This window comes from Canis lupus, chromosome 27, assembly GCF_048164855.1.
Source record: "Canis lupus baileyi chromosome 27, mCanLup2.hap1, whole genome shotgun sequence".
Lineage (NCBI taxonomy): Eukaryota > Metazoa > Chordata > Mammalia > Carnivora > Canidae > Canis > Canis lupus.
The window spans coordinates 29364133-29385580 of record NC_132864.1 but is presented as its reverse complement, the minus strand read 5'-3'; the positions used below and the strand labels follow the sequence as shown (position 1 = coordinate 29385580).

The window sequence follows — 21448 nt, the reverse complement described above, 5'->3', positions numbered from 1 at the left end:
TGTTTTTTATTCCAATAAATACACAAAATTCACCATTGTAAACATACAATTCAGCAGTCTTTAGGATATTCAGAATGTTGTACAACTACTGCCACTATCTAATTCCAGAATATTTCCATCACCCCAAAAAGAAATCCCATACCCATTTAGCAGTGGAGCAGTGAAGTCCTGATTGCCTCCTCCTTCCAGCCCCTGGCAACCACTAAATCTACTTTCTGTCTCTACGGATTTGCCTGTTCTGGACATTTCATATAAGTGGAATCACACAATAGGCAGCCTTTTATGTCTGGTTTCTTTCACTCAGCATTATTTAAATTTTAAAAGTTCTTATCCTTCAGCCCAGTTATGCCATTTCTTGGTATTTATTCTAGAGAAAGATTGTTCCTATGTGCCCAAAGACGCATATTCAAAGATGTGCACTGCATTTGTTTAAACAATAGAAGAAAAACAAACCTACATATCTACCAATAATGAGACATTTAAATAATCCACAGTCCCTCTTTTTCAGGAAATACTGTTCGGTAGTTTAAAAACGAGGTGGACAGGGACTCCTGGGTGGCTCAGTGGTTGAACATCTGCCTTTGGCTCAGATTGTGATCCTAGGATCCTGGGATGGAGTCCCACATGAGGCTCCTCACAGGGAGCCTACCTCTCCCTCTGCCTATGTCTCTGCCTCTCTTTCTGTGTCTCTCATAAATAAATAAAATCTTTTTTAAAAATTTAAAAATAAAAATTTAAAAATAAATAAATAAAAATGAAGTGGATCATCTATTCTAATAGTTTTAAGTAAAAAAGGCACACTGTATGGGAGTTCCTCTGGAGTAGCCACCAACAAGTGGAATTCTGGGGACACGGGGACGGGGTGTCCTCTCACCAGATGGGCTCCTACTGCATCCATCATTTTATAGGGATCAGGCCAGTTCACAGTCCCTTTCCATCAGCACATGGGCTCAAACAACGTTTGTCTCTTATTTACTAATCCTTGTCAATCTCATGAGTTTGAAATGTATGTTAGTATTGCTTTAATTTTTCTTTTTCTTGACTACCAGTGACATTGAACATCTTTTTGTATTTACTGACCATTCTCATGTTCTCTTCTTTTTTTTTTTTCTCATGTTCTCTTCTATAAAGTGCCTGTTATGCATGCCTTTATACTCATATACTTTTTCTCATATACTCAAGAATCCTTTATATTCTGGAATATATCCACAATTCTGCTTGTAGAAATCTACCTTAAGCGGAGAAAGCTTTTGCACCTGTACACAAGGACTCATATAAAAGGATTTTCAGTAAGCATTGTTTATAATATGAGGAAGAAGGGAGCAACTAAACTTACCTCTCCCTTCAAAGGGGGATGGATCAGTAAATTAGGCTTACTCATCAATGGCCACCATATAGCAATTACGATCATCTACATCTACACATACAACATGATACATCTCAAAATTGATGTTGAGTAGGAAAAAATATCAATATCTAAAAATATAAGCCAAAAAAGGGCTGAGGGAATGTGCAAAGTATAGTACCATTTATATTTAACTTTTACCTCCTGGATATTCTCAAGCTGGTCTCCTCCCATCCAACTGACTACTGCCAGAGGTATGATCCTTAAAGCCTCTCACCAGGATAACCACCACACAGCCTTCTAACAGGTCTCCCTGCTTCCAAATCTGCCTCACTCCAATCTGTCCTTCACAGAGCCACCAGTCCAAGTCCCTGCTCCACTGGGTGTCGGGTATACTTGGACCCAAGCTCGAGCTTGTAAATAAACCCTTGTGTGTTTGCATCAGTGTCGGCTCCTTGGTGGTTTCTCGGATACATAATCTTGGGCACAACATCTCTAAACTATAATAACTGGCTCTGCACCACCCACACAATAAAGTTAAGACCCTTTATGATCGGGACCCATATAGACTTCTCCAGGCTTAATACTTGCCACTCTTCACCTATACTTTATGCATCCCCGACTTTTTAAGTGCCTGGCATCAAAGAGTACCAAGAAACACTAAGCCTCTTCTCCCACCATTCGTTTCTCTGAACACTAAGAGTCTGTCTATAGGTAAGCATTGCAAGACTGGTAAATTACATACCATTCTCTCCCAAAGTCATTTTTTTTTTTTTTTTTTTTATTTATGTATGATAGTCACAGAGAGAGAGAGAGAGGCAGAGACACAGGCAGAGGGAGAAGCAGGCTCCACACACCGGGAGCCCGATGTGGGAGCCGATCCCGGGTCTCCAGGATCGCGCCCTGGGCCAAAGGCAGGCGCCAAACCACTGCGCCACCCAGGGATCCCTCCCAAAGTCATTTTTAATTAGAACACATTTCAAACACCAAAACCCAACAGGAGGCTTAAAACATTGCAAGATGGTTTGGTATGTCATGTGACTGGACCAAAAAAAAAAAAAAAAAAAACACACACAAAACAACAAAAAAACCAAGCAACAAAAAAAACCCCAAACCCAGCTCAGATTTTTGATTCAAACAGTCAAACATAACTCAAACTCTAACCAAGAAATATGGTTCTTGTCAACTGAACCATGTGATTAATATTTGTATTTATACTTTGAGGGTAATTGTTTCTTTATGCTTTGGAATTAGCTGTGTCTATATCATTCGAACAGCTGAAATACTGTAATGAATACATTTGTGCATAATTACATTCCAAGTGTTAATGAGCCCAATTCCCTTTCACACCATACTTCTAAAGTTCTTGTCTGTTTCAGAAAGATTGTGGGAGAAAACAAACTGAATATTATGGAAGAAAACCAGTATAGTTTCCTGAAAAGTTTGGACTTATGTGACCCTACAAATGAATCTGGAATTTGTAGAAAGACAGTGCGTGCTATCCAGAGACCTCCCTACACAGGAAGGGCAAGAGTCAGGCCACCCCTACACTAGGGTTCTCATCCCAGCTCTACTCTCTAGTTCCATTCTGCTTCAAATCCCATCCATCAAGAAGTGGGTATAAATCCCATTAAAAAAAGAATTAATATAAAGTATTACGACTTTAGACAAATTACTAATTCTTTCTGAACATTAAATTACTCATCTGCAAAATGGGCATAATGCTCTCAAGCTGTGGCTCACGGAAAAGACTAGACTGAGTATCACACGAAATATTCATGTGTGACAACACTTTGTAAAACTGTAAAACATTACAGGCATGTAAGATCTTTTTAATATTGTAATCAGAGATACCTTTTTAATGTTAACCAACAGTCCTAGCAACCGGAAGCACATTATAATAATCTTTAGTTTCTCAAATGCAAACTTGAAGCCATAGATCACCTTTATTTGTAAGATCCTGAAAATTTACACTGGAAAAAACAGTTAGAACATCCTCCTCCATATGAACCACATATGCTGTCTGTGAATCACTTTCATCTCTAAATTAGTAGGATCCAAATTAGTAGGGCTTTCCTACAGTGAAATCTGTTTAAGCAAACATCTGCTGGTTCCCTGAAAAGTTATTTTTTTCCACAGGTGGCCTTTGAATTTGTGGTCCAAAATCCATGCAAAGGAAATGTAGCCTTTGAGATTAAAGCCCTTCAAAGAGAGGTAGTGTCCTTGAGAGCTTGGGTCTCCTCTCAGCTGGGGAGAAAGCGTGCTAAAAAGGAACTAGGTTCTGGGCCAGGAAGTGCTCAGATTTGATGAGAATGACAATGACTGCTTCATCACTGTCAGGGCAATACTGATTGAAAGGACACATTTTTCCTGTTATTAATATTCTTAATCAAAGCATAAAAGGAAGCATATGTTTTAGTTGAATCAAGGCCCATTTTCTGTTTTTTTCAATTACTCATTTTTCTGGGCAGTGGAATAGGGGAGGCACAAAACAATCCCAAAGCCATGAATTCTGCCCATAGCTTTACCCAAGATTGTCCAAATGACCTTGGGCAAATTGCTAAGAGCAGATACTTGTTTTAGTGTCTGTATCTGTGACAGAGTTAACAATCCCTCCTCAGGCCTGGTGAATACTCAGCAAATATTAGACGAGTCATCAAATGGCTGAATTGATTCTGGTGCTTCTGTTAGTCTAACCAGCATGAACAGACTCCCCCCCCCCACCCCCAAATGACAGGCCAGTCATTTCCTGGCTTTGATCTGAAATTGTATTAAGCTACCCAAAAAAAGTGGGCTAAAAAGTTCAGAGTGTCTTACTAATTTTTATAACACCACAAGGAAATGGCTTTATGAACACCTCTAATGAAAAAGGAAAATAAAAATGGAACATATTATGCAAAATCACAAAAGTAATGAAGGTGCCCCAATTCTGGGGACCTTTTCTTATGCTGCAGTGGGAGGTAGGAAGCAGTAGGACCAAGTACAGGGGGTATCTGAGAGACATGAAGCACCCCTGACTGACCCTGTAGTTGGCCTTATGAAGACAGGACAAAACACAAGAGCAGTGGTCTCCTTCACCGCCATTCCCAATCCACAGTGATTTCTCTATGAAAGACTCACTGACAGCTCAACTAGGCTCAGGGCAGCCAAAAGGCCTGTCATCCCCAGACATGAGCACAGCTACCATGCTCATCAGGGGTGGATGAAGGAGGGCATTCTCTAGGCAGTAGTGTGGTTCCCACACACAGGGCTGCCGGTCCTCAGAAGATAAGTTTGGGATAAAGACCTGGGCCTTTCTGACCTAAAGGCTATAGTTTGGCCGAAACTGAAGACCATAAATTCATTTTCCCTGGTTAATAAAAAGTCCGGCGACTGTAATTAACCACATGTGCATAATGAGATTACACAGATAATTCATCATAATCCTCACAAGATTATACAGAATCTGGGACAGTGATAATAGTTTCTGCAGCCCACAAGTCTTAAACGTCTCCTTCCTGGGGAAAGTCTCTCTGAAGCCTAGAAAACCCAAAGAAACAAAAGACTGGAGTGCTCCTGTGACACACATTAATGCCAAGGAGGAAGGCACTTTCCTTCTTTGAGCCTACCTTAGCCTGGACGGCGTAAGAAGCCAGGAGCACAGAAGCCTCGGGAGGGCAGTAGATCTTTTCATCTAAAATCTGCTTCTTTACCTAAAAGGGGCAACAAGGGAGACATGACACTGTGTGCGAGGAAGTGAGCTGTGCATGCTGGTCACAGCAGATGGCTGCAGGGTGTTCTAATGAGGGCTGCCAAACCAGTCTGTTAATGATTTTCTTACAAAGGGTACAATTTTTTTATTGCTGCAGACAGGTTGGGAGTTCAGTCACTGAGAAGTCATTGGTAAGATGACTACGCATAAAAGAAACCCTTATCTTTTCTGTTCATGATCAAATGCTGAAGAGGAAAAACACTTTTCTGGTTAAAATAGCGGCTGATATCTGGACTGTGACAGACGGAAGCTGTGAATTCCGGAAGTGTGAGGACCAGCTCTGGTGGTGATTGTGGCCTCGGCTCCTGCTGAGCACACACACCACTAGAGGAAATGGAGTCTACTTTAAAGTCTTAACACAAGGCAAAAGTCAGCAAGGCCACTGAGTTATGACTGCAGGAAAAAAAACCATCACATTCAAAATGCCTGCTCTAAGGAGAAAGGAAGCAATAAAGTTTGATCGATTAAACTCTTAAGTACATGTGAGGTCCAGGAAATATAATTCTTAAGCCATAATGTTGAATTAACATATCTCATTGCATTTAATTTCTTAGAATGGTGAAGCGTGTGATGTTCCAGACAGAGAGGCAAGAGAGCCTCCCAAAGTGGGGGCACACTGAAATAAACATAACAGGAAAGCCAACTTTCTTTTCAAAGATGGCAACAGTCACCAGATTCATAAAAGTAGTAAATTTTGCCTTGCTCAGAAGTGAAAACACTCTACCATTTCAGTATGAGGGAAAATTAAGTCAAAGTCACATGAAGGATGGGTACTGCTTCTAAACACTAATAAGAAAGCCATCTCTGTTAACGCTAGGACATTCTGGGGCCTAGGAGACTATTATGTGGCTTTATTCAAAGCACTGCAACTTTCTAATCCCTTGGTTTCTTTTCAAAGAGGAAAAAAAAAATCCACACTGTAGATAAACTGAAAAGGTTTCCCTCTGAAGGAAAATGTTAGGGATGGGGAGTCTGAGTGTGTGTGTGTGTGTGTGTAAATATATGCACACTCACACTTTTTTTTTGGTAAAACAAATTATTTGGGGGTTTTACTACATTTAACTTAATATTTACTGAACATAACAATCTGAGACTCAAACTAATTATATGAGGACTATTTATACGAGGACTATGTGACAGAACATACATACATCTATTTCTGGGAAATCACATAACCAATGCTCCTGTGCAATCTGCTCTCTTACTGACAGTGAGCACCTTTGGGCACACAAGCAGCTCCAGCGCCAGTCCCTGCAACTAATCATGAAACTGGGGCAGCGCTCTAATTGAGCAGTTAGAACACAAACAAAACTGACAAGAGTTTCATCCTCACACTAACTCCTACTCACTGTCTCCCAGTGACAGCCAACTAGTGGTCTTTGAACCCACAGTTACAGAGCTCCTCACTTGTTCAACTGGGTTGGGCAGTTACTTACGGAATGCCTACTATGCACTCGGTGAGCCTTGCCTTCAAGGGGCTTATAGTCTAACGAAGAAGTGGGAGAGGAATATGACACTTCAAGGCAATGGGCAGCACGAAGCACAATGTCTGAAGTTCCACGTGTGTAGAATTAGCCATGTGGAGTGAAACTCCAACTCGCTGGAGTTCTGAAGTCCTATCTTAATGATCCCAGATTTCAAACTTTTGGAAGAACTACTCTAAGACTCTCTCTTTGGACTTCCTTTGTACCTATTAGGTACTTTTCACTCAGTGACAAGAAAACAGGATCCATCTTCAAGGAGACTTCAAGTCAGAGACCCCTTCCTTACACTACCAGTTTTGCAATCTCGTCTGACCCCAATTCACATCACTCGAGTACAGTTCTATTCCAAAGGGTTTTGGTTTTTTTCCCATTATGGAACCAGAGGGACTGACTTCCCAAAGGCAGACCATTTTCCCAATGTGAAGACATCTGTGGCCAACTCCAAGGGGGTCATCCAGGCTGCCCTAGCAACGCCTGGGCAAGCTCTTGCAGAACAAACGGGGCTAGCACGGACAGGGGTACCTGCAGGAAGAATAAATGTTGCGTGATCTCCTGAACCAGCTCCTCCTCAGCATTCTCAGGATAAAATTTGGCCAGGAAGTGAAAGGTGACGGGTTCTTCCTTTGAAACATCATGATCCAGCACCTGAACAATTACAAAAGTAAAAGAAGAGCAAGCTATGTTGGCACCTGTTTCTCCCCGGCCACCATCAAAGAACCTTTCACATAGAGCATAAAAATGTTTTTCTCTCTCTACATTCATCACATGTCCCAAAGGTTATGGTCTTACAGTATGAAGCATCCACAAAGCCATCTATAACAAGAGGTAATATTCACCTCACATGGCGTTTCTGAACCAAATTAATCAATATCCCCGAAGGGGAGTGGAGCTAAGATTATTAAGGCACAGATGTTCTCAAGGCCACAGAGATAGTTAAAAACTAGAAATTTATAGCTCAGAGGTCTTGGGCACTATCCTTTACAGTGGGCTGACGGTTTTTTAATTTTCTGAACTAGTGGAATCTTCCTTTATTCTTTTTTCTTGCTGCCAACCCCCAACATTTAGGTCCATATTGAGATGGAGCTTAGAGATGATGAACCCTATCTTTGTAAAATCCTCTAAACATTAACTGAGCAACAGAAGTGATATGTGTCCATGGTGGCAACCCTTTGTTTCAAGGAACCTCTAGAGATGCCCTACAAAATACTTGAGCACAGTCAGTAAACCATGCTGCCTTTAATCTTCCAACAATTTCATCCACCCACTGAAAAGCTTGAACCATCTGCTCTCCAGAATGAATTTCATTTCAGGACATAAACATGCCATGTGACAGGCTACAAGGCTCCATTAACATGTGTCATAATTTATTTCCTTTGAGCAGCAAGGTTCCATGGCTCCTGATGCCCCCAATCTAATATCCATTTGGCTAACACTCAGGTATGATTTAAAATTTACTTTGCTGAGATTCACAAAAAGATACGGAAAGTTTTGCTGTCTTAGATAGATAATTCTTCATGCTTCTGCCCAAATTCCAAGTGGCAATGCCCAGGAGACCCAAAATAAACCAGATCTAGGACACTCTCATGGACATTGGTGCATGGTGGCATTCTGATGCTTATGATCATTGGGAATTACCATATGAAATTTATAACCAGTGGAGATTCCAACATGAAGATTCAGATTACTGTGTACATATGGAAACACAAATTGAACACTTGAGTTTAGAGTCAAACTTGTAAAAAAACAGGAGGCATTCATTGTTTATCATGCCATACAGCAGACGATAAAATCAATTGCAGAGGGTACCATTTGGGTAAGAATTAGACATTGACTTACTTTGAGATCTAGAGGACTTTTAGGAGTTACTAACAAAAACAAATGGCCCTGTTCCCAAACGTCTTCATGGTTAGGTAGGCAAGTAAGTAGGTAAGTGTGCCTTTGTGTGCATATGTGAATCTGGGCAGAAGGCAGTTCCCTTAGGCAATATCCATTTCTAAGCCACATTAGAACTGCTGGGAGTCTCAACTTGTCTTCTAAGCCTCAGAAGCCTCAGAGAATTATAAAGAAAAAAAAAAAACCAGACATTCCTTCTTTGCCACAGGGACCAGGGCACTCTTTATTCCTTAGATCATGTTAATGTCTAAACTGAGTTGGGCCACAGTGTTTCTCAAAAAGACTTAAAAACATTCCCTAAAGAACATGAGTCCCAAGCAAATCTTTCAAAGACATAAACTATTTAAAAAAAAGGATAATAATATAATAATTTTTATTCATAAAGCCTGAATAGTGGTTCAATAAATTAAACAGCATAAAGCCAGAAGCAATTAGCCTGGTGATAGGGAATAAAGAAGCCAGAGATGGCAACAGTTTCATCTTGGTTGGTTCTGCTTGTAGGAGAGCATGTGAGGAACAGATAGCCTGTGGCATCTTTGGGACCTGTTTTCTACGTGACTTACTTCAGGACTTGCCCCCTTCTCTACTGTGTATCCATAGTACCCCAAGATGAGCAAAGAAGCTAGGCACATGCTCAGGGAAAAACCAGAGCACACACCAGCCTCACTGGTCTCATCAAGTTCCAGCCCAACCTTCTTGTCCATTTTCAGCCAGGCCACGGTGTCCTTGATCGTGTACTGCAGTCCAAAGAACCAAGTTTCCCGAAGCCCCAGAGTCCGGCACACCAAGTCGAAGAGGTCCTTCCCCTTCCACTTCATCTGCAATATAACAAGCCAACAGGAAGGGTATTGTGAGCAAAAGTCATAATCTGCTTGAACAAAAACCTTTTCTCTGCACTCCCTACTCTCAGGTTCCAAAATGTGGGGATGACACTAAGATGGCTGATGAGCACAGAATTCCTAAATAATTTTAAAGCTTTCTACACAAACCATGAGTGGGAAAATACCAATTAGAGCTTAATGGCTTAATCACTCCAAAGCATACACAATACCTCCCTTGGACAGTTCCTTACAGATCTTAATATCCCCAAAGCTGCTAATTTAGGAAAGCTGGTAAATAAGCATCCTCATTTAGGAGAGTTTAGCCTCTTGAGTTAACCCAGGGAGATGGCTAACTTCTAGGGATATTAATTTCTTTGAGACTTTGTCATTAATTTTTTTTTTTTTTAACTCATGACACTGTCCTTTGATAAACAGCTACTGGTTTTGTTTTGTTTGGTTTGGTTTGGTTTTAAAGACAAGTTTTACTGGAAGTTTTATTTAAAAAGCAAGAGAGGGGAGGAAGTTGTAACTGAAGTCATAAATCACGCACAAAAAGAACCACTAGCAACCAGTCAGCCCAACCACCTGATATATAACTGAAACCAAAGGAGAGGTGACTTACCCACAGTCACACAGAGCGATTTCAAACTCTGTATCTAAACCCAGAGGATGAACAAACACCAATATACTGCAGCATGCTTATCCTACAGCTTCACTTTCAAAAGGACCTAAAGCAATGATTGCTAAATCTTTTTCTCAGCTTTTCAATCAGAGAAAATGGAAAAGTACATTCAATATCTTAATAAGAGAAGAAAATGCCCAGCCACTTAGTAAATGTTGCCACCTTGTGGCTTCCAAGTTAAATCACCCAGGATGTTCCCATACTAGCCCCGTAGCTTGGCTGCCCCCCCTCCCAGCCCCCAACATCGCCCCCAACCCAAGGTATCTGGTGGACATTCAAATATACACTGGGTGCAGTTGTGAGCACAAGAGACACATCATAAAGATGGAGGTCACAGTAAGAATAATTTGGGGATTCAAATGCAAAGTCACCAGACATACTGGAAGGGCAAGACCACTCGACTGCAGAAGCATCTGTCCTTCTCCTGCCCTCATTAGAAATCTTCTCCCAATGTCCTGGCACACAGAAAGTGCATAATGAAAAGGAATGGAAGAAAATTTAGGGTTTAGAGACATGTTATAAAAGCAAGAAGGAAGAAAAAGTGAGACTTCTGATATCTGGCTTTTGTTAAAACCTAATTTTACAGAGGATTTTTCAAGTAGAGCTTCTATTTTTAATATGTATGAATGAACAGTGTGTTCTCTACGAGGTACTCAACAGGAAAGCCCATCCCTTCTCTGTGTTTACAGTCAGAGCAAAGTAGCAACCTATATGGAAGGGCACCAAAACTGCAGCAGACAAGTGGCCGAGATATGAATTGGCTTTTGTCCTTCACTGGGGAGGGCCATTTCTCCTGTATGCCCTTCCAGCCCTGCCCCATCTCCTCTCTGTGAGGAGAGGCCCCTGGGACACTGCAAAGGTTGAGGTCTTTAGAAATGATTTTGAGTAGATTAAATAAAATGACAAGTTTTATTTTTTAAAAAAATCTCCTTCCCCTTCTGCAAGTTTACTAAATGTTTGATGGCACCTCCCATTTCTCCAGTCTGACAATAGCACAAGGGTTTTTTTTAATTCATGGCAGGTTTTAATTCCTACAGGCAGATTTCACTGAAGAAATGTTATGCTGGAAAACTAGAAGCTTTGGGATGCTGATTATCCTCTTATCTCTATTTTAAGCCAGTACATAGTATATAAATTATAAATGACTACCTTTCTACAAGATAATGTAACGCTAAAGAACCGACATTAACTTGGAGAAGTTGAACACCCAGGGGCCTGGAAGATCACAGCATCGATTCCCAGGCTGTCATAACTCACGGCCACAGCCACAGCGGGACTGGGCTCTGCCATGGAGGGACCATCCGCAAGCTGGACGTGCAGTGCATCTCAACCAAAGCTGCGAAGACGATGATGAGTCAATTTCTTGACTTTGGGGGTGTTTAAATTCTCAAGCACAGTATCATATTAATGCAGTTTTACTGTATTCCTTTCTACTTCTTTGTTTTTTAAATGCAAAACAATCCCTGAAAGCGAATAGACAATGTCTTTGTTCCCAGGAAGCTTGCAATAAAGTGAGGAAAGGGAAAAAAACTCTCACCCCCATTCAGAATGCCCCTATTTAGATTCTTAACTTTGACTCTAAAGTCAGATGTGAGCCAGAGTAATTACCTACTGTAGACTCTTCCCTTTAAGTAAAAATAAAGAAACTGAGCCACAGATTCTTTGGCAGCCTTCTGAATCAGGCATTGGTCTTTTCCTGGTGATCTAAGGTAGGCAACTCCCTCAGTTCCTCAGTGGCCTCTTTTCCTGCTCTGAGGGCTTCATTTGTCTTGCTCTCCACCAGCACTCCCCAACCACCTTTTCCTGGAAGAAACTGGTATCTCAATACTCTTCTCCTGCCCTGAAACCAAACCCATTCTTACAGGAGCCAGATATTGCTTCTTTACAGCTCAATGTGAATTAAAGTCTCTGCTACCTCTCACTCTTTCAATAAGCACTACAGAGCACATCTTATGTGCCCAGCAACACCAGACAGAGAATGCAAAATGGTGGACTCATGGGACCTGTGGAAGACACAAGCAAAGACTTAAGTCAGAAAAGGCTTTAGAGAACAAATGAGAGTTAAATGAAGGAGGGAAAGACAGAATTCTAAAAAAGAAAATCATGATATCTACAGTGAAATGCAAGTCATCTCGTAGAGCTGAGACAGACAGCCTGAACTCAAGAGGGGGCATGGTGGGAATGTGGCACCACGTGGGGCCAGGTGGCTTGCCATGGAGTCCAAAAAGACTCTTGCGAAGAGAAACTAGGGGATTGGATCAGCATTCTGGAATGTGCTTCCATTAACGAGGCAGAGAATGGGTTGGAGGAAAGGAGCCTAGAATCAAGAAAGGCAGAAAGGAGGCCAACTCCCACCTTGATGAAGGCAGTGGGAAAGAGACAAGACAGCCTGAGAAGTGGGAAAGGCGGTCGCAGAGCTGACTCCTGAACAAGGACTGCAGGAACAAGAATGAAGAGTGACACCTGCATTTCTGGCTTGAGCACCAGGTGGTTCTACTAGAGGAGAAATAGCATACCGAAGGAGAGGCATAGTTTAGAGGGAACAGAGGAACAACTAAGTGTTAGGATAAGTTTAGGTGCCAGAGGACAAGCAGAAATGTCCTAAATACATTTGATTTAAAGTCTTATTAGCTCTATTTATAAAAGAAAATGCTCGGGGGCCCCTGGGTGGCCCAGTGGTTGAACGTCTGCCTTTGGTTCAGGTCGTAACCCCAGGGTCCTGGGATTGAGTCCCACGTCAGGCTCCCTTCATGGAGACTGCTTCTGCCTATGTCTCTGCCTCTCTCTGTGTGTCTTTCATGAATAAATAAAATCTTTAAAAAAAAAAAAAATCTCTAGGGACACCTGGGTGGCTCAGTGGTTTAGTGCCTGCCTTCAGCCCAGGGCATGATCCTGGAGTCCCGGGATCGAGTCCCACATCAGGCTCCCTCCATGGAGTCTGCTTCTCTCTGCCTATGTCTCTGCCTCTCTCTCTCTCTCATGAATAAATAAAATCTAAAAAACAACAACAACAACAAAAAAAAACTTTATTGTTAAGTAATTAAGAAGTTTTTCTTTGGGGTTAAATCTAACCTCTAACATATTATGTACCTACATGAGGTTCTACTTTTTCAACATGCCCTTCCCCAAGCATATGAGGTTTGCTTAGTCCTCCTAATTTGATTTTCTACTTCTTTACAAATGAGAACCACTGGTCACAGTTGTTCCAGGTGGTTCCCGTAACACTCTGAAGGGAGGTCTTGGGCTGTGAATGGGCTTCTTTGGTGTCAGCTGACTTACTAGACTGTGACCATGCCTGTCTTTACGGTTCTATCAGTGATTCACTGCATTATGCTGATGCTGTGACATGATATGAATGTCTGAATGTCTCCCAGGATTGTAGGTGCCTCAGAGCAAGAATGGCATCGGTCATCTCTCTGTTGCCCACACTGCCCGGCTGCCTTGATACATACAAGACACAAAGAGTGGCCATCCAACAGAAGATCTGCCTGCTCCAAAATCCCAGGGCTCAAAAACTTAAGCAAAATTAGCCCTCATTAGGGCCACCTGGGTGGCTCAGTCAGACGTCCGACTCTTGATTTCAGCTCAGGTCTTGATCTCAGGGTTGTGAGATCGAGCCCTACATCGGGCTCCATGCTGGGCATGCACCTGTTTAGGATTTTCTCTTTCCCTCCCCTCTCCCCCTCCCAGCTGGCAAACTCTCTCTCAAATAAATAAATAAGCCCCCATGCATCCACTCCTTCAATAAATACTTGGTGAACACACATTGTGTCTAAGCACCACCCAAGGTGCAGGAGATAAATAGAGAACAAAAGAGACGGTCTCTGCTCTTACAGAATAGGACTAGGGCATGAACCAGTCAGAAACAGATAATCAGGGCAGCCTGGGTGGTTCAGCGGTTTAGCGCCACCTTCGGCCCAGGGCGTGACCCTGGAGACCCAGGATGGAGTCCCATGTTGGGCTCCCTGTGTGGGGCCTGCTTCTCCCTCTGCCTGTGTCTGTCTCTCATGAATAAATAAATAAGATCTTAAAAAAAAAAAAAACAGATAATCACCTTCCTCACCCTACACACAAAACCATCAACTCCAGGTGTGGTTTTCAGTGCTATAACACTTTTGAGTGCTACACAGGGACCCTCAGAGGCTGTAGAGACCCCCCAGGAAAGGACTCTATCCCAGAGGGGTGGGAAATGGTATCTAAACCAACTCTTATCGTGGGAGAGAGGAGCCAAGTGACGACTGGGCTTGGGGAAGAAGGAGCAAGCAGGGTAGTGTGTTCCATGCACAGGGAACTGCGTATGTAAAGGTCTAGAGGCAAAAAAAAGCTTAGATAGAGGTGCCTACTGGCTCAGTCGGTGGGGCATGAGACTCTTGATCTCGGGGTCATGAGTCTGAGCCCTACGTTGGGTGTAGAGATTACTTAAATAAATAAACTTAAAAAAAAAAAAAAAAAACTTAGATGGTCCTTGTAGAAAATGAAAGCGCTGTGGTTCAGTTTGATTAGAGAATACTGCTGTGCTTCCAGAAGGACCAAAACTACCACCTAAAACCAGTTCTTGGTTAACAAACTCCGCCTCTCTCACTTTAACCGCAGAAAGTGGTTAGCCACCAAAAAGTTATCTGGGCAGCTGTTTTCTCCTTTCTTCCCAAGGATGAAACATAACCATATCTCTTCTAGATATACAGGAGAGAAGTTAAATCATTACCTAAGATGGATGCCTCTGTACATTAGGGCTTAATTCTTTCCAGGAACCAGTCTAAGAGGCAGAGACAGGCAATAGTTACCTAACATCAGTATGAATCTCAGCGCTGTCACTGTGTGACCTTGGGCAAGTTATTGAACTTCCTTGTGCTTCGAAATGGGGATGATAAACAGACCCTGTCTTGGCAGATTGATCTAAGGATAAATTCATTAATATATTTTAAAAGCCTAGATACTTTAGTAAATATAGTGCCCAGTAAATACTCAATAAAGGATGGTTATTATTCATTCTAACTCCGCCTCCTCTCCTTACATTCTCAAGTAGTGCCATGTAAAGCCTCCCGGTCTTGTTTCACTCCATGGATGATGGATGACAGATCAGAAAGGGCACCATCAATTCTCATCAAGCTAACCATGCCATCACTCATTTGACAAACATTTATTGAGCACCCACTACGTCCTGGTCATTGTGCTCAGCACAAGAGATAAATGAATTCAGGACAAGACACTGTCCCCATTCATGTCTGACAGGGAAGACGGGTAGGTAAATGGATAATGAAAACAAGACCTGGTAAATGCTAACAGAACAGAGTGCTGCGAGAAGACAGCTCAGGCTAGGAGCTGGGGTAAGGGGCTTCACGGAGGAGACACTGTTTGGGCTGGGTCTTGGGAGCCAGCCAGTAGTTGGTACTCTGGTGAAGGGGCTAAAGAAACGAGGTCATGCCAGCCAGAGGGAACAGCATGTCTGCCGCTTGGGTCCAAGCTGTTGCAAACTGAAGGAATGTTTCTTTGCACTTTTCTAGTATCTGACAAGCAGCATAATTACCCTATCTGCAGTACTGAATGTTCAATGCGGTACTGAATGCGCCGCTCCAGCCTGATGCATGTGACACTTCGGACTTTCCACAAGTTGACTGGGAACCATGTGGTCCCAGGTTCTGAACGGTCAGGCATCCCGTAACAATACCTGCCAGATCGCTAAGGAGCCACGGCCAGGGGGATGAGTCTCCTGTTTATTTTTCTATTAAAGTATTTCCTTTTCTGATACCTGTTAACACATAAGTCTTTCGGGCTTTGCACCTACACTACTTAAAAGCCTTCTTATTAAGGTTTGTCATTTTTCCTGAACAGACTGCCAAAATAGAAGAGCTCCTGGTTCTGCCTAAGTGTTCACTGAGGCCCATGTCTCTCCACCTGGCCAAAGTGTTCAAACTGCTCCACACACATCACCACAGCCCCACAGCACCTCATCTCAGCCTACTGAGGAGGAGGGATGCTAATAGGCAGATGATCATTTCGCAGACAAGAAAAGAGAGGTAGCGGGAGTGAGAAAGGTGATCTGCAGGGAGGAGAAAAGCAGGAAGGAACACAAATCTAGACTCCACGGTATGTAAGCCCCTGCGCTGCAGGCCTCGTCCTCGTCCTCGAGGTGCCCTTCAAGCAGGAGGGAGTGAAGAGTAGTGAGCCTGGAAGTACAATGCTTCTCGCTTTGTGACTCTGCTCTCCCATTACTTTTACAGGCTGCAGTTCTATTTCATAGATATATACTTGTGCCTGTATCAAAGATAGATGCGTATGAACTTTATAAACAGGACTAAGTGCTGTCAGCTTGTTATTTTTTGTAGGGGCTGGATTTATGTATGAGCTTTACCCAAAGTGAAGTGCTGGTAATTTATCAACCTAGAATGTTTTAAGTAAATAGTGCTAAGCACTCACCCTCCACAGCAGTAACACAGCACTCTTCTGGGTAGGAAGCAACTGACACCAATAAACTACAGCACCAATTGGGGACTATTAACCAGAGAAACGTTATGAATAACATCCACAACAGTGATCTTACAGTTGGCCAGGTTTAGACTCACAACCCTAAAACTACCATTTATTTTTTACTTTCAAGCCTTCACATAGCATTTCTCCCACTGCTTTCTTTGGGCCATGCATCCATCAACAATCAAATCCCTCCTCCTTACTGATACAACCAGGGAGGGTCAGTAGGAAACCAGCCACATGATAGGAAAAGGCCATAGCCAGAATGACACGATTAAATGACAATTTTCTTAAAGCAAGAGAATCGAATTTGGCCGCCATATGTGAAATGCCCAAGAATTAAACCACAGAGAAACTTAGATTTTTAAAGAGAAGACTCAAATCAGGAAAAAGCTACCTAAGAAACTACATTCCATTTCACAGAGGTCAGGTGGACTAGATTTTCAGCCACACAGTGCTATTTGATTAGCTGCACGGAAGATGAAAGAGAACTGACAAACTCAGCATTCACTTATTAGGGTTTAGCTCACAAGCTGCCCTAGCATTTGCCATAAAAATTGTCAAAAGATTAGCCCCCTTACAGAGAGAGCAATGAAGGAATTGTGCCTCCCTGGGCTCAGGACATGCACCACGTGTTTACCACTATTTCAGAAATGGAAAATCAAGGATGACTATGATTTCTCCTCTCAGTACCTACTCCTGATTAACTTCTGCAATCATGACTGGCCTACAAGAACTAGTTTATAAAAGTCTAGAAAATTTAAGATGCTAGCCTAAATACAACTTTTGTCTGTTATAAAAAAAAAAAAAAACAGATGCCAAATACTTCCACTTACAAGATAAACACAATGGAATAAGTTATAAAAATGATTTTGCTGTGCAGTAAGTGAATAAATAATGAGCTCCATTAAAATATATTCTTGTTAATCAAAGAGGATAAAAAATGTAGAGTAACGGAGGGGTAAAACCGACATGACCCAACTCAGGGTGCGGTATCACCATACCACAGAAGCAGGTTCTTGTATCTCATGAGCTGAAATTGCAAAACTATTGAGCTGTGTGCTGTCACAATTATAGGACACTCCAAACCTTATCAGCCATTATTTCCCAACATGAGGGAAAAGGGGATCCTCATAAAAAAGAGATTAATTTATCTGTTCTACCAATCACAATGTAGATTTCTCTACATCCCTCATCTAAATCTAGGCAAAAACCTCCTCTTTGCAAAAAAAACCTACCTCCAATCTCTTGCCTGTCAGTTTCTGCCTTAATCAACCACAGCCAGTAAATCTCCTCTCCCAGTCCTCCAATCATCTGTTAGTATGTGAAATCTATTTAAATTAATGGCTTCCGAGGCCCTCCACCAATTACTTCCTCCATCCAACCAATTACCCGGTTTGTTGCAACCCAGGCTGTTCCCTCCCAAGTCAGCAAACTGATTTCCATTTATCCAGAACCAGAACTTTGTAAGGTCCGTTCTTATACTTCACCACTGTCCTCTTCCCCCATATAAAACCAGGTAAGTGAGTCACTGTGTATTTTACATACACAGGCAAGTGAGGTATTTGTCTTTACCCAAGATTCCTGTCCTTCCTCCAATCTTGCAGATCACAAACTCCTTGAAGGCAAGGATTACTACATAAACACCACACAGACACACCACACTAAGTCTCCCAGAATACGAGCAGGTGCTGCATAACCTGTGGCCACTCCATAAGTGCTTGTGGTTGGCTGATAATGTTATGGTAATGATAATGATGACCAGATGAGGCTTCTGAGTAGAACAGTCTTCTAAGTAATGATTGCAATGAAGCTAGAATTTATGACACTCTGTATTAAAATTCTAATTGCATAATTGGGCCTTAAGGTATATATTTTCCCCCTTTGGTGACACATACTAATTTCTTCTCTCTAAAAATTCCCTGGCAAGGAAATCCAAATCTCAGAGAACCAACCAAGAAAAATTTCCACAGAACCAAAGAAACTAGTAAGAAACAAATCACAGCACCTTAGGAAGCCACAAAATGGAGGTTTTAAACTCTAAGTCTTTCAAAACTAAATGGATTATAGTTTTCTGGGTGAGGAAAGAAGTCCTTATTTTTATAGCTTCTGGCGTGTTTCCAGCTCAGTGTAAAGAGGTTATGGGAGCAGCAGTGAACCCAGAGAGGGGATCTGGATCCTAAATTCCCTCCCTCTACCACACACACAAGCCTATATATAACCTTGAGTGAGCCTTGGTAACTCCACTGGGCCTTGATTTCTTCCTCTGTCAATCTCTTATGCCCTGTGCAAGGCCCCAATTTTATGATGCTATGAAAAAAATGAGGCATTTCAAAGTCAGCTGACAGATGACAGAGCAAAAAGAGACAATACAGTTATGGTGCTATAAAAGCAATACACTCCCCCAAAAGCAAAGGAAACAATCTCTATCTTTGGAATTTAGCTCACAACATGAGAGCAATCATAGCCTTGTCAAATAGCTATAAAACACCCAAACCTGCTGTGTTGAGAAAGTCACTTAACCTCTTTGGGTCTCAGCTTCCACAATCATCAAGTGGTCTTTGAGGATTAACACCCTCTGAGTCTATGAGCTTGAGACGGTTTTGTATAAATATTGTAGCACTTTTTCCACTGTTATAATAATTTTCTTTTAGTCCTTTAACATTCCATTCTATATCTGAAAATCATTTTCAGGCATGTAAATGACACCTAATATTTAATTTATGTGTGCTTTCTACATGCTTTCTCCTTACTCAAGCCCTGCTATTGCTGCTGTGTTCCTTACTCCTAATAATCAGGAGCTGACTGTATTAACGATAAACTCTAATGTAACAAAAACGGTCATTATAATGCTGCTGAAAAACAACTTTTTTTAGTACCTGGCATGCTGTTGATATTCAGCAATTATCAATAATCACAAATGTTGAAATACTGAGAATAATAATTCCATAGAGAGCTACAAATAGGAAACAATCATAAATTCAGTGCAGGTAGACACAGAGCTAAATTTTAAATGTCTAAATATGAGGTAAAACTAGCAGACCAAAGTACAACCCATGACTAAGTATCATCCAATGATTAACTCCTCCTGCCTTGGACATCACAAAAATTAGTTTGTATTTAGGGATGCCTGGGTGGCTCAGTAGTTGAGCATCTGCCTTTGGCTGATGTCATAATCCCGGGGTCTGGGATTGAGTCCTGCACAGGGCTCCCTGCACGGAGCCTGCTTCTCCCTCTGCCTATATCTCTGCCTCTCTCTGTGTGTCCCTCATGAATGAATAAATAAAATCTTTTTTAAAAAAAAAATTAGTTTGTTTAAAAGCACATTCTTTCAAAAAAAGTTCCTAGCAAAACAGAACTAGAGCATAATCCATTCATGGGAACTAGCTCATGAAGAACCCCAACTCTAGCCTGGAAAGAAATCTTAAACATTTGGGTTCTGTTTCTAGCTTGACCTTTTAAACTCAGTTTCATAGTCATCAGCAGTGATGACACTGGTTTAACAACACTGGAAGGAGTAGGTATGAGTGCACAGGGTTGGTAAAAGTGTCTGCAGATGGATGAGAACTACTGTGGGTTGTAGTTTTCTTTAACATATTTATGAGACTACAGGTAGCCCGAGTGGCTCAGCAGTTTAGTGCCGCCTTCTGCCCAGGGTGTGATCCTGGAGACCCGGGATCGAGTCGGGCTCCCTGAATGGAGCCTGCTTCTCCCTCTGCCTATGTCTCTACCTCTCTCTGTGTATCTCTCGTGAATAAATAAATAAAACCTTAAAAAAAAAAAACCATATTTATGAGACTACTTAATCTCCAGTCAATCCCCAGTCAATACACTAGATAAAGACACTGTTGCTGAATTTAAAACTCTAGATCAGTTCAGATAAGTTTAGTAACAACTCTGGGCTTCAGTTTTAAGTTTTTCTGAAAGTCAAATTATCAAAACAACTAAAACTAGGAGATTAAAACTGGCAAGGTGGATGGGGAAATCGTAAGTAACATAACTCACTAACAGAGAACTTTTGTGAATTTTCCAAAGCTCAGTTCAAATTTGGCAAAGAAGCCAAAAGTCCAATGGTAGTGAGAGCTGGAAGAGGAAAAGGACAAGTGACTTTAGAAATGATGCTCTGACCCCACCTAGTGGTGGCTGGCATGATTTCTAAAATGGGATAAGCACTTTGAGTCTTCCTTCACACTAGTGACTGAAGATTTGATTCAAGATCTTTTTTCCACCCTGAGGTCAGCACTAGTTTGATAATAAATTTTTACATGCTAAAAATGTACTAAAACATGTGGATTTAGAATCTAAATTAGACAAAGCACAGACAGGAAGATGGAACACATCATCCTGTAACAAACCAGAGAAGCCTCATCACCAGCTGGCTAAAAAGATTAGCAGCTCTGAGAAAACTCAATTCTGGGTTTTTTAGACCTCAAATGCCTTTAACTTCTAAAATTAAAAATAAACAAGTACCAAAAATGTTCTTGGACAAGAATGCAAAACTAGCATGAATAATTGGAGAAGTCATTAAAAACAAAAAAAAAATGAGAAAAATGACACACAGGGGACAAAAGCATAGTGAATAACAATGGCAAAAATCAGAAGAGAATCCTCCTATCACAGTGGACATCTAGATAAATAGAGATCAAATACAAAGAAGATCCTTAAACAGAAATTTGGTGTACGATACAGCTCATTATATTTAGACTAATTATAGAGTCCAGAGACCCTACAATTACAAAGGCATGGATAACCCAAAGAAGATTCAGACGAGATCGGGCGCGTTCAGGGTGGTATGGCCGTAGACCCCAAAGAAGATTCAAAGAAAATGAAGATGATTAAAGGAGAAAATTTATAGTGCCTCTAGCATGAAACCTTTCTGCTTTACTCCCACACTCCCAACTCATGATAACACGAGAAGCTAAATACTTACTTACCAAGTGCTTACTATGGTCAGGCCCTGGGCTAAGTGCTCATAAAAGTCCACTTCATTCACACCTTAAAACA

At 41.6% G+C, this 21448-nt stretch overlaps 1 protein-coding gene across 5 annotated transcripts in view; it reads right to left on the bottom strand.

Moving 5' to 3' along the window:
• NF2 (NF2, moesin-ezrin-radixin like (MERLIN) tumor suppressor) overlaps positions 1-21448 on the bottom strand; it is a 78878-nt gene that overhangs the window by 42249 nt on the left and 15181 nt on the right. For 3 of the 5 annotated variants that reach the window (XM_072803162.1, XM_072803161.1, XM_072803165.1), the window contains exons 2-4: positions 9166-9291; positions 7103-7225; positions 4954-5037 (exon numbers count right to left, since the gene is read on the bottom strand). In XM_072803162.1, coding sequence (XP_072659263.1) covers positions 4954-5037; positions 7103-7225; positions 9166-9291 — 333 coding nt within the window. Of the gene's footprint in view, positions 1-4953; positions 5038-7102; positions 7226-9131; positions 9292-9916; positions 10180-21448 lie in introns of those variants that run through there. The other 2 variants (XM_072803163.1, XM_072803164.1) reach the window with 2 other exon arrangements.